At 33.5% G+C, this 14,299-nt stretch overlaps 1 protein-coding gene across 4 annotated transcripts in view; it reads left to right on the top strand.

The window, feature by feature from the left end:
* SMAP1 (small ArfGAP 1) overlaps window positions 1-14,299 on the top strand; it is a 177,475-nt gene that overhangs the window by 98,649 nt on the left and 64,527 nt on the right. For 2 of the 4 annotated variants that reach the window (XM_047734426.1, XM_047734429.1), the window contains exons 6-7: window positions 2,632-2,640; window positions 3,659-3,739. In XM_047734426.1, the coding sequence (XP_047590382.1) occupies window positions 2,632-2,640; window positions 3,659-3,739 (90 nt within the window). The remainder of the gene's footprint in view (window positions 1-2,631; window positions 2,641-3,658; window positions 3,740-14,299) is intronic. The other 2 variants (XM_047734427.1, XM_047734428.1) reach the window with 1 other exon arrangement.

Raw genomic sequence — 14,299 nt, 5'->3', positions numbered from 1 at the left:
GCTAAAGTGATCTTGAAAAAGAACAAAGCTGAAGGCATCACATTCCTTGATTTCAAACTATATTACAAAGGCATGGTAATCAAGACAGTATGGTATTGGCATAAAAACAGATACATAGATTACTACAGCAGAATAGAGAGCATAGAATTAAACCCACCTATATATGGTCAGTTAATTTATGCCAGAGGAGGTGAGAATGTACAGTGGAGAAAGGACAGTCTCTTCAATAGATGGTTTGGGAAAACTGGACCAGTATCTTATTCTATATACAAAAATAAACTCAGTATGGATTGAAGACTTGAACGCAAGATTTGAAGTCATAGAACTACTAGGAAAAAAACACAGGCAGTAAGCTCCCTACTGTTGGTCTTATTGGTTATGTGTAGTAATGTATAGCATGGTGACTAGAGCAACCGTACTGTATTTCACTTAAAAAACTTTGTATGCTGACAGGAGGAAACTACACTTATGATGGTGATCATTTTGCAGTATTATATAAGTATTGAATCATTTTGTATACCTGAAATTATGTGTTATGTGTAAATTATACTTCAGTGTTTTAAAAGAAAGGCATTGATCTAATTCAGTGGTCTCCAAAGTCTGACGTCTTTAGCATTAAATATTAGAACCCTGAGATAGTTCATTTATGATGTCTATATGTGTTTTTTTAATGTAATCCTTACAAAATTTGTATTTATTTTTATTTTTTTTTAAGATTTTATTATTTGACAGAGAGAGATCGCAAGTAGGCAGAGAGGCAGGCAGAGAGAGAGGAGGAAGCAGGCTGCGGAAGCCCGATGCGGGTCTCGATTCCAGGACCCTGGGATCATGACCTGAGCTGAAGGCAGAGGCTTTAACCCACTGAGCCACCCAGGCACCCCTTCCAAAATTTCTATTATACATGTTTTATAATGTGCATAATATAGTGTTATATATACTTTATAAAGAAATATATATGCATGATAGAGTATATATGCTCACAACTTTTAAGGTAGGAGTACATAATAAAAATTTTTTGAAGACCTTTAATTACATCACTCAAGTATAGTTTGAGTATAATGAACCCAAAACATGTTTTTCTCTATCTTACAGAAACTGGACATTTATTCCAGTTTTGGGTTTTTTTGTTTTTTGGTGTTTTTTATTGTTTTTTGTTTGTTTTTGTTTTGTTTTGTTTTGTTTTGACAGAGTTCACAAGTAGGCAGAGAGGCAGAGAGAGAGAGAGAGAGGAGGAAGCTGGCTCCCTGCCGAGCAGAGACCCCAATGCAGGGCTCGATCCCAGGACCCTGGGATCATGACCTGAGCTGAAGGCAGAGGCCTTAACCCACTGAGCTACCCAGACACCCCTGTTTTTTGTTTTTTTTATACAGAAGGTCTGTTTCACTATATCATTTGTATATATAGCAACCAAGTTTCCAGAACTATTTTAGAATACCAAACACAGCTATATTTTGTTCTTGCTGAGAAAATAGTTTAAAACAAATTAGGTTCTCACAGTATTCTGATCTCTTAGTAGCTTTTGATTCTAGAGATGGTAGTCATCTGTGGATCAAACTATATGACCTGAATTTAGAGCCAGTGTTTTTAATGTTACTTCAAAGCTTGTGTCATAATACCCCTGCCATAATCAGATTAGATGACAGCCATATTTTAGCAGCTGACATTCCAGTGGTGAAAAGCACCAAATTGTGCTCGCTTTATTAAATCCAGCTATATAATCTAATAATTCATTTTTGCTGATGTTATATGTGCCTACCAGTCATAGTGATTAGAAAGACAAGCTTCTTCTCTGCTCTCAGGATAGTGCCTTCCTTGAGAAATTAATAGTTCTTTGAGGGTGTAAAACAGTTCATCCCCAATGTATTAGTGAGAATGTTTAATCACATTGCCTTCCTCACCAAATTTGATTAATAATATCTAGAAAACATTTCATAATATGTAAAGGATTTGTGCACATTTCATTTTTTATATTAGCTTTGTGTTTATTTTTTAATTTTTTAAAAATTTAATTAACATATAATGTATTATTGGTTTCAGAGGTAGAGGTGCAGATTTCATTTATTCTTCACTTAGTAAATGGGATAAGGTTATTTATAAAGTTGTTTTAAGGATTCGGTGAGTAAAGACAGCATCTTGCGCATAGTAAGGGTTCAGTAAATATTGACCATTGTTGTATGAAAGAATAATAATAAATACCAGTGCTGCACTGGATGACAATGAGTCGTGACATGAGAGTTTGGGTCTGTCTTCCCTCGGTCCTCCCACTGATAAGCTGTGTGGCTTTCTCCTTGCTTTCCTAAGTTTTTTTTTTTTTTTTCTCTTTATTTGTAGAATGACTATGATGACATTTTTTTCAGACACTTATTGTATAAATTAAATTAGAAAGGAAGGTGATTATCACAGTGTTTCGCCCACAGGAACTTTTATTTTATGCCTATGTTACAGCCTCAGAATTGCCAGTGTTGTCTTTTCTCAATTATAAATAATTATTTACTGTTGAGAGAGGTTGTGTCAAATACTATTGAAAGACACAGGTACAAACAAACCCATAGGCATTTTGACTAAGTTTTGTGTGTTTATTATTCTGCCTTTCCTAGGTTCATCAGTTTATCTTTTCCCATTTGCTGCTAGGAAACTAAGGTACTAATTAATACTCATTTGTAGTAGTGATTCACTTCTAGGTTTCTAGGTATCTCTTACCTTAAATGTCTTATAAATGCTCATGGTTTAATCTTTTATTTCATTTTTTCTTTTTTGGCATGTTTGTGGCCCTTAAGTTTTTAATGTTATACCCTGCTTTATTCTTCTTGGAAATGCAAATTGTGGACATCATAGTACCAATACAGTTTACCTAGATTGGATTGGATTAAATCCACTAATCAGTTTGCTTTGATACTAGGCATATCCTTAACATTTTTTTATGAGAAAATTATTGTATTTGTTCTTTTAAAAATCACAGCATTATGTAGTACACTAAGCATGTTTTGTGATATTTTTAAGTTTTATTTATTAAAAAGAGAGGGAGAGCGTGCAAGTGGCAGGAGGGGGCAGAGGGAGAGAATATTCAGGAAGACTTCCGGGCGAGCATGGGGCTTGATCATATGACCCATGAGATCATGACCTGAGCTGAAATCAAGAATTGGTGCTTAACAAACTGAGCCACACAGGTGCTCCCTGTTTTGTGATATTTTTTAAAATTAAGGCATTTTTTCCCTTTTTGCCTCATGTTCACATGTTGTAATCTGTCTTCATCTGTGTGATAAGGAATTCTCTTTTAGCAGTCAGTTTACTTTTTCTTCTTATTCAAATCTCAACATTGTGGTTGCTATTAGGAAGCCTAACCTGATGTAAAGATACAGTGAGAATTTATTGAGTAGAGGTCTCATTTGTTTAAAACGAATTCTAAAATCTCAAGGAAGTTCCAAATCGTTTCACCTGTCTTAAATTTTTTAAAGAAAAGATATTCTTTGTTGTGTTATCAACATGTAAGTTCAATGACAATATGAATTTGCTGTTTACTTTTGTATTTCAGTATTACTGGATATTGTCATCACTGAACACTTCCTCAAATAATGACTCAAACTAATAAAATAAAAATGTGCTAAGAGCTGACATTTTTTACAAAATAAACTTATCAAAACTATGGTCTGTGTTTTAGAAAGAAAAGGAAAAAAAAAAGGAAGAGAAAAAGAAAGAAAAGGAGCCAGAAAAGCCCACAAAACCTCTTACAACTGAAAAGGTAAAATTCATTTTTTTTAAAATCCATTAAGATTACCTTCTTATTTTTGTAATCTTACATATGAATGTCTTTTGGGATATTTACAATATGTGAATAATCATTCTTTTGTTAAGTAATTTTTGAATGAAAATATGTACTAAGCATGTCCTTTTATATTGTCCTGTATAAATTTTAGTCTGTTATGTATCTATGGATATAGATCAGGGGAACTCCTCAAGGACTAGTATTCTCTTATGAATGACATAAAGAAAAATGTTTTTCGTTTTCACGGACAATCAGATTTTGGTGAAAGTTTAGAGAATGGAGAGATCATACCTGAAGGATGTTCAGAAAAGAGTTGATGCTTAAGTATAAACATTTGAGGTAAATTTTGAGTTGTAGGTAGGGTTAAGGTGAAAGGCAAGAATATATCATTTGGAGGGAATACCTTGAGGACAGGTATAGAAACTGAAAATAGACAAAGTATATTTAGAAAAATAGTACCTCTATAGAAAAAATATTTGAAGAAAGATGTATATCTATGTATTAAGAGTAGTGAAAAATAAGACCAGCATGGTAGATTGAGCTCAAATTGTAGAGAACTTTAAAGTCCATCTTGATTGTTTTTTTTTTGGAGGAAAGCCTGTGGGTAAGATTCCAAAGTCTGTAGAGGTGGACCTAATTCAGAAAGGTTCTTTTGGAAGATTATTTTGGCAGTGATGTGCAAGATAGATGTGCTTAGGCAAACTAGAGGGAGAGAGAACATTAGCTTTTTAAAAGGCATTGGGTAAATAATTATGGCAGCTTGGCTTTGAATGTATTTGATTGTGAGTATGGAAGCATGATAGAGGAATCATCAGTAAAGGGACCATCCTTGATACTTGTTGAAATTTTAAAAATTGACCTAACCGAGGCATAAATTACATATACAAGGTACATCCACTTCAAGTGTACAGTGCAGGTACATACTAGTTCTTTCTCTGTCATTTATTAAAGTAATCTTTACCTTCAGAGAGTTGTAAGAATGTCCTTTCCTTTCCCCACCTCTTACCTAAAGCTTACTCATTCTAACTTTTTGCATGAAACCCCTCTAATATCTCAACTAATGACACTTTTCCCTTCCTCAAAATTCTGGCAACATTGCTATACGTTTGATATTATTACTTTCTACTTTGTATTATTGTTTAATTGTATTTTTAGATAAATTTTCTTACCTAACACAGATGCATAGATGTTGTGTTTCCTGAGATTATGCATCAGTCAGGTGGGGACCAAGTCTATGTTTCTTTGTATTTCTAACAGTTTCTTGTTTGTAGTAGATGTTTAGGATAAATACATGTACATTGATTCACTGGTGTTTTTCATCTCATACTGTCTTGATTCCAAGGTCTTGAAGAACAATTAATAAACTGCAAATGATAGGACTATAAGACCCTTGCTAAGTAGAATTCTTTGAAATATTTTTTTGAAATACTTATTTTCAGTTAAAATTAATTTCTTTGAATATTACTTTGTTTTAATGATAGTTTATTGAATTAAATTCTTACCTTCCATCAAATTAAATTTAGATGTTAAATATTACATTTTTTTCAAAGGAGTAATTAAGTTGGTAATTATAACCTGGTTACTTAAATAGTTTTAATTCTCTGCTAACTTTAACATGCATGAATAAGCTTTGTTTTGTTTTTTTAAAGATCTAGAGAGAGAGAAAGAGCATGCGTATGCACAAGCCCAGGGGTGAGGGGCAGAGGGAGAAGAGAATCCTAAGGAGACTCCATGCTGAGTGCAGAGCCTGAAGTGGGGCTCTATCTCATAGCCCTGAGATCGTGAGCTAAGCTGAAACCAAGACACTTAACTGACTGAGCCATTCAGACACCCCAATATGCATTAGTAAACTTTAAGTGAAATTTCTTAAAATTTCCAGTTGCATTACAAAGGAATTTTAAAATCAATAGTAGATGTTATCTTTTATTGCCAAAAATTGGAAATACCAAAAATAGTTTTTGTTGTACCTCACAAGCTATAACCACTTTCAAAACATTATATATTTATCTTCTCTCTTATATAAAAACCTTACCATTGAAATACAGTGAGCATTTTGATGTAGTGACTGTGTAACATTTCACAGCCTTGGATGTAAATACTTGCTTTCTGTTGCTGTGTATGGAAAAGGGCTACAGCAATTACCTGAGAAATGAGCCTCAGGGTGGGGAGCTTGAGAACAGTTCAGGATGTGTGAGCAGTGAGAATCTATGGTTCCTATACTATTGCCTTTCGATACTTAGGTTTTATTAAAATCATTTTACCTGTCATCTGTTATTCTTACTCAACCTGCAGAGGTTTAGGACTCCTGCTGCTAATGGTGGGTTCCTTGCTGGAAGAATAATCATCTAGAGGGAAAAACTTTGATTCTTATCAAAATTTTGTGGTCAAGATAGTGCAGAGTATATAAGAAGGAAGAAACATTTAGAAGTGTAACAGTAGGGAAACAAAGGAAATAGCACAAAGAAGTTTTATAAGCATGTAGACATTTTCATATACAGGCATTTTTCTTCATATTCTCTCTGATCTTATATTTTAAGGGGTCATATATAGTCTGCAGATGAGAAATTAGTGGTAATATCAGTGAAAGTAGTAGAAATAGTAAGAATAATATCATCATCATAAAGTAATAGTGTCTTTCTTAACTATTTCCTATGTGCCAGAAACTGACAGGTGTACAACTTATGTGTACAGTTGTACATATACAACATATGTGTAGAGGGATCACCCATGTATTCACGATCTAAGTCAGGAAATAGATCATGGCCAACACCCCAGAAGCCGCCCCCCCTTCCAACACCATTCCCAGTGAAATAATCACTTCCCTTCTCCCCAGAGATAAAAATTTATTTGCGTTTTAGAAATAGTTTCACCTCCTCTGCATGTATTTCTGAACAGTGTGGTTTATTTCTTTCTGTTTTTTAACATATGAATGAAATGATATCACAAGTATTCTTTTGTATTTTGCTTTCTTTAGTTTACATTTTATTTATAAAGGTCAGGCAATCACATTATATTTAGTTATAGTTTATTCAGTTAATTGTTTTGTAGTATTCTATTATATATATGCTCCTTATTTTATTTATCCGTTCAGCTGTTAATAATGTTTGGATTATATCCAGGCTTTACCCGTTATAAACAATGCTGCTGTGAAGACTTCTGTACATGCATCTAAGCACATATTTCTTTAAGATATACTTATGAGTGCAGTTGTTGGATCATAATCTGCCCATATCTTGAACTTGACTAGATAAGGTTAAACTGTTGTCCAAATTGTATACCAAATGTGTTCTGGTCTGGGCACATTCTATACATTGTATAGTATTGTCAGAGATTTTCCTCTTTTGGAGTTCTGGTTTGGATCTCTTGTCTGTTTTTTTCAGTTGGATTGCTTGCTTTTCCTCATTCATTTATATCAATCTATGCACACGCATACACACACATAGAGGATCCTAGTCTTTTTAAGTTATGTGTTTGCAAATATCTTAGCTTTGTAACTTTATTGAGCTGATTTTATTGCTCTCCTTATTTCTAGTTTTTGAATCAGTGATAGGGCCTCCTTGTCTTATTTCTGACATCAAAGGAAATCTTTCAACTTTTCACCTGTATGTTATCTTTATTCCTCACAAAAACTACAGAATTATTGTTGGTGGTCCCATTATAAATGGAGACTTAGAATATACAATTTGCCTCATGTCACCTAGTTTAGTTAGAGAATTCATAGAGTCTGATTTTGAAGAACGATTTTACTAATTTTATAAGGCAGCACATATTAAACTCATCTCCTATCTCTTCATGTATTTAAAAGAATGAGACTGGATAGGGATTATTTATCCTAAAATACTTTTTCTAAATTCACTAATTTCTACAGATTATTAAGTCATTAATATGGTTCTTGACACATAGTAGTGATTTAATAAATGATTATTTACAAATAACTTAATTTGGGGCAGCTGGGTGGTGCAGTCCATTAAGCATCTGACTCTTGGTTTCGGCTCAGGTCATGATATCAGGGTCATGAGATCAAGTCCCACGTTAGGCTCCATGCTCATCTTGGAGGAGTCTGCTTGAATTTCACTCTCCCTCTCCTTTTCCCTTTGCCCCTCCTACTCATGCTCTTGTTGTCTCTTTCTCAAATAAATAAGTAAGTCTTTAAAAAAAAGTAAGTTAAGGGGCACCTGAGTGGCTGAGTAGGTTAAGTGTCTGCCTTCAGCTCAGGTCATGATCCTAGGGTCCTGACATCTAGCCCTGCATTGGGCTCCCTGCCCAGCAGGGAGTTTGCTTCTCCTCTCCTTCTGCCCTTACCCCCTTCTCATGCTCTCTCTCTCTCTCTCTTGCTCTCAAATAAATAAAATCTAAGACAAAAAAAAGTTAATTTGGGGGTTAGAAGGAACCTTACAACTCTAGTCCAAATCCCTTATTTTATAAGGAAGTAAATTAGGGGCACCTGGGTAGTTAAGCATCTGACCTTTGATTTCAGCTCAGGTCATGATCTCAAGCCCTCTGTGGGATCCCCTCTGTTCCTCTGTCCCTCTCTAAAAAGAAAGAAAGGAAGAGAGAGAGAAAGAAAGAAAAGGAAGGAAAAGAAAAAAAGAAAAGAGAAGAAGTAAAAGAATATCCTAGAAGGACCTTAAAGCACCAAGAAGTAACTTGCTCAGTATTAACAGTTGTTGGCAACTCAAGAGATTTGAACCCACATCTTCTGATTTAAGTCTCAGGTTCTGTGTGTTTGTGTGTGTTCTCATTTGACATACATGTCTTCAAGTTTCTTTGTTATTGCAATTTTTAGTCCTATTGTACATCCTACATCATTTTGTAACTAACTGTCCAGGATTCCTTAAAAAAGAGTTGTGTGTTTGTATGTAACCTCATCCCATGCTATTTTCACTAGTAAATTAATAACTTTTACTGATTTATTAGCTTCTAGTGGGGACTTCTTTCTTCTTTAAATAAACTTGTTTTCCTTGAGCAGTCTATTTCTTTTGTTTAAACTGTATTTTGTATTTAAGTCTCACTGAGGTTTATATTTTTTGTGGTGTGTGAGCATCTGTTACTAACAGGGTCAGCTGGAGGCATGTTTGCTTTTTTTTTTGAGAAGAGTGAGGTAAAAGCTAAAAGTTTAACAAATCAAGTGATTAATAGGGTAAATGTTTATATAAATATATAAATTATATGTATATATAGATATAGATATCTTTGTGCCGTAGATATTCTCCTGAAAAATTGTGTATGAATTTGACTTTTTCTAAAATATTCTGTCATACATTTGACCTCTCTAATTCATTTTGCTTAGATTTATCTACTATGCTCTCTCCCAAATAGCCAGTGATCTATAAATATATTCATGTAGATGAGAAGTAATCTTACATTATAGGAATATATATGAATTCTCTTTCAGTTTAAATGATCAGATCTTAATTTCTCCTTTAGAAGGTTCTAAGTTTTATAGTTTTTCTTCTCTAAAAGAAGTCTATCTTTGTCAAATATGGAAAATGTACAAATCGTCAACTCCTTGGTGGTGGTGGTGGTGGTGGTGGCGGGATTAACCCCTTTTAAGGTAACTGTTAATGTTGTTCTGGATTTAGTATTATTTATTACAACCCATCATATGGGTTATTATTGGTGAAGTTCTGAACTTTCTGAATTGTATGATAAAAAAATCTTCAGAGTCAACAAACTTTTTTCTGTAAAGAACCATATGGTAAACATTTTAGGCTGTAGATCATAAGGTATCTGTCACAACTACTCAATTCTTTCTTTATAAAAACAAACAGTAAATGAATGTTTTCCAATAAAACTTTACCTACAGAAACAGTTTGTTGAGATCCTCCCCTTTTTGAGAATTAGTTGCAGTGGAAGAAGCAGAGTCAGGAAGAGACTTATTCAAGCCCTTGGTCTGTTGTTAACTGTCTCCTTGGCAGTCAGTTAACCACAGAACCTCCTTTTCTTCATTTATTAATGACAGGGTTACTAAATGATCTCTTTGCAATAATAGTTTTAAATTTAGAATTATTCCACCTACTGACACAGGGACAGATTCCTAAAATCATTTTAAAATACCCATAAAGATGGCTTTCAGTGTTCTACAGAGCTGGCCTTTAGTCACTGAGTTCTCCATATTATTTTATACTGGTTTCTCATCCGCAGTAGTTCTGATCCCTTAATCATTAGCTATTTTACTGTTAAAGCACAATGTCTAGTTTATGAGAAAAGGTATTTAGTTATTCCTAATGCAAGTTATTTCTGTTTTTATATAGAACATATATATCCACATATGTATATAAAATTTGGAAAAAATGGCTTACTTTAAGATATTTAGATATTTCTATTTAGCTATTTATCTATTTAAGTGTTATTGCACCATTTTTTAAAAAGTTTTTATTTAAATTTCAGGTAGTTAACATACAGTGTAATACTAGTTTTGGGTGTACAATAGACAATACCATATGATTGTACCATTGTTTTTATATATGATGGATATCCTAATAGAATAATGTAGCTTATTTTATCAAAGATTTATATTTTCATGGACTTTATTCAAGTTCCTCTCTGAGATAATTATACTGAGGGGGGACATAATTATGTACCTATCTTAAAATATTTTTATGTTTTTATAAACTTAAAATTCTCTTAACATTCAAACTTTTATGTCTTTATTAAGTATTACCTGTTCTGTAGAAAAAAAAATACAAACAAAATATTAAAAATCATGTAATTTCTCATAGTCTTTCTACCTAAGGATAACTGTTTTAAACAATTTCTTAAGATTTTCTATGCTCATGTACATAGGCATCTATGTACTTACTCATATATCCCTTGGTGGGGTGCTTCAGTTTAAAAGAGGTTGCTGTCAATGGCATATGGTCCTCAAAATATGTGTTATAAATTTTTTAAAAAGATTTATCTATTTATTTGACAGAGAGATAGCAAGAGAGGGAACACAAGCAGGGGAAGTGGGAGAGGGAGAAGCAGGCTTCCTGCCTGATGCAGGACTCAATTCAGGACTCTGGGATCATGAAAAAGGCAGACGCTTAACAGCTGAGCCACCCACATGCCCCAAATGTGTTATAATTTTTTAATATAAAATTTAAAAAGTGTTTCTTACGCAGATATTTGCCACTAGCTTCTTGAAATTCTTGAAAGAAAAATCAGTTCATAAAGTCTATCAATGTAGAATAAAAAAATCCCAGGAAGGAAGGTAAAGGAGCAGTGATATTATGGGAAAGAGGAGGTTTCTACTTTTGATAATACTGTCATTAAAAAGTTATTTCAAGATATGACAAGTATTTGACTCTTTAAGAAAATGATATAGATGAATAGTGGTTTTTTTTTCTAACTCCTAGTTGCAAAAGAAAGAACCAACATTGTTGCTTTTTTGAATAAGTCTTTTATTTATTTATTTTTTAAGATTTTATTTATTTATTTGAAAGAGATCACAAGTAGGCAGAGAGGCAGACAGAGAGAGGAGGAAGCAGTCTCCTTGCTGAGCAGAAAGCCTGATACAGGGCTTGATCCCAGGACCCTGGGATCATGACCTGAGCCGAAGGCAGAGGCTTTAACCCACTGAGCCACCCAGGCGCCCCTGAACAAGTCTTTTATGTTAATAAAACTTAGAAAAATAGATCTTTATTTGATAAATATAAGTGATTTAATCTTACAATAGAAACAAAAACCACAATTGAAAGTCTGTTGAACTTGAAATTTCAGTACAGCCCTGTAAAAGTAAGTAACCAATTGTAAATCAAATAAATTGTTCTTAGTAAAACATTAAAGTGAAATTAAGTGGCTCATTGCCAGATGCCATATTGATAGGTTATATTTTTTTTAGCAATCTTACAGAGACATTTACAGCCACCAAGCTCTCAAATGTAATTTAAGCTAAATAAACCTTCCATATGATACATGAATGCATTGATATTTCCAATAATTAATGCTTTTAAAGAAATCATGGAAACATATGGTCTAGGTGAGTAAGCATAGCAGATGTCTCACAGAGCATATTTTTTGTAAGGGGGTTTAGAAGAATCCTTATATTTTCTACAAATCATTTCATTCTCAGCTTCTTGCTCAACCTTAGAGATTAGTTTGATAATAATCTTTTGTTTGTAAACTTAAAAAACAATAGGTGTAATATCACTGTACATTTGGCTTAGAAAGCATTTTAATGTAGCTTTTCTGTTATCTAAGTTTTATTAAGGTATAGATTGCTAGTTGCTATTGACAACTTCCTATCTTTTTTAGCTATTAAGTACCTTTTTAAAAATTAGTATTTTTCTCTTTGAAAAAGATCACAGTAGTATGTCTAAGTAGAGAGAAATCAAATGTTCTAATAAATTTTTTTTAAGATTTTATTTATTTATTGGTCAGAGAATGAGAGAGCACAAGCAGCGGAGTAGCAGGCAGGAGTAGAGGAAGAAGCAGGATCCTGCTGAGCAAGGAGCCCAATGTGGGACGCAATCCCAGAACTCTGGGATCATGACCTGAGCTAAAGGCAGCTGCTTATTAACCGACTGAGCCACACAGATGTCCCATCTGTCTAGTAGATTTATAGTTGCTCATTCTTTAACCAAGAAAAAGGATAGATTAAAAAAACCTAGCAGATTTTTAATAGCCTCTCCCTTCTTCCTCCCCTAGTACCCATACTGTATATGTTTTTAATAGGTTAGAAAACATGCCACAAGCAGAAAGAAAGAAATAACATCACCACAGATCTGACCACTTAGAAAAAATTATCACTAACCTTTTGATGTTTATCCTTCCTGATTGTTTTCCAGTGGAAATATATGTATCTACATGGAATCATACTATACATATTATTTTGTAAGCTACTCTGCTCTTCTCATTTAACAATGTCTTTTGATAAATCTTCAGTGTCCTTTTTTCGTCTTTTTTTTTTCTTTTTTTTAAAGATTTCACTTATTTATTTGACAGAGAAAGCAAGAGCAGGGGTAGCAGCAGGCAGGGGGAGAAGCAGGCTCCTCACTGAGCAGGGAGACTGATTTGGGGCTTGATTCCAGGATCCCGAGATCATAGCCTGAGCTGAAAGTAGATGCTATATGTATGCTTTTCTATCTTCAGTAACATTCCATTGAGTGGATACATCATAATTTATCTTATTCTGAGTACAGTAAGATTTTTAAAAATATCTCTCTTAAGTAATATGTATATATAATCAGTGTACAACTGTGTGATAACTTTTTAGGGTCAATTTTTAAAACTGGAACTGCTAAATCAAAGGATATGAACTTTTAAAGAATCTTTTGAAAAATATTAACAAAAAGCTAGAAGACAGAGATGGAAGAGCCTGGACTTGGTTAGAAGACTTTAATTTGATTCTTATCTTCGCTATTTTCTAAATATCTGAACACTCTGAGCCTCAGTTTGAGCATATATGTGTGTGTACACACACACACACACACACACACACACACACACACACACACTATACACACACATATGTACACTGGGCATTTTTGAGTACCTATCACATTTTGAGTACCTATCACATGAGGCCTCAGTGCTGCATGGATGGCCTATGTGTTATAGGATGTTTAGCAGCATCCTGCCAGTCCTGACAGTCCAGAATGTCTTCAGACATGCTAAATGTCCCTGAGGGCAAAATTACTCTTCTTTTCAGAATCACTAATTCACATTCTAGATCCATGAAACTGGGTCTCGATGTTGTTTTTCATCTTCTGGAATATTACTTTTGTGAAACTTATATTTGTCTAGATTACTGCATTTATTTGAAAGTATTGGAGTCCAGAATAACTAGAGGCAGAAAAGAAAGATTCCAACATCATCAAAACGTAGTGGAGGCCTGAAAACTGGGAAGAATGATTAGCCTAAATGCTTATAGAAGAAAGTACAACTGTCTAAGCCCTTCAGAGTCTAACCGTTACTTGTTTTCATTTTTTCTTTTAGTTAATCCCTTTTCAGATCTATACACGTCGCAGGGCACGGAGTAGATATTGTCTTCTAAACATGTCATTCTTATTTTTGTCTCAACAACTTTGATTTGGTTCTATCCTACCCCCTCCCCATGTCTCTATTTACTACCTAACCAAGTCTACATCTGCTCCTAAATCCTTATCATTATAATGATATTCAGCCTCATTTCTCTTTATAGCCATTTTTTTCTTATTATAAAAATAACGGAAAACACAAGAAAAATATAAAGGAAAATCAATTTTAAATTTAAATCTCGCCTCTTTTAACATTTTGGTTTTTACTTCACTTTTCCCCCTGCATTGACTGCATTGTTTTTAAGTTTTTGTTTCCTCATTCCCTACTTAATATTATATAATGATCATTTTCTTATGCAAAGTTTATATTACCATAAATTTTAGTATATAGACTATATTATATTAATAAGTTAATTTTTAAAAATTTTTAACTTATTTCACAACATTTTCAAATATAAATGGAAATGAGAACTGTTACGGACTTAAATAGGGCACTGTACCTGATACTAGGATGACTACTGTGAAACAGAAAATAAGAAGTATTGGTAAAGATTTGGAGAAATTGGAATCCTTG

Source organism: Lutra lutra, chromosome 6 (assembly GCF_902655055.1).
Source record: "Lutra lutra chromosome 6, mLutLut1.2, whole genome shotgun sequence".
Taxonomy (NCBI): domain Eukaryota; kingdom Metazoa; phylum Chordata; class Mammalia; order Carnivora; family Mustelidae; genus Lutra; species Lutra lutra.
The sequence above is the reverse complement of the archived record's forward strand: the minus strand, read 5'-3'. Positions and strand labels throughout refer to the sequence as shown.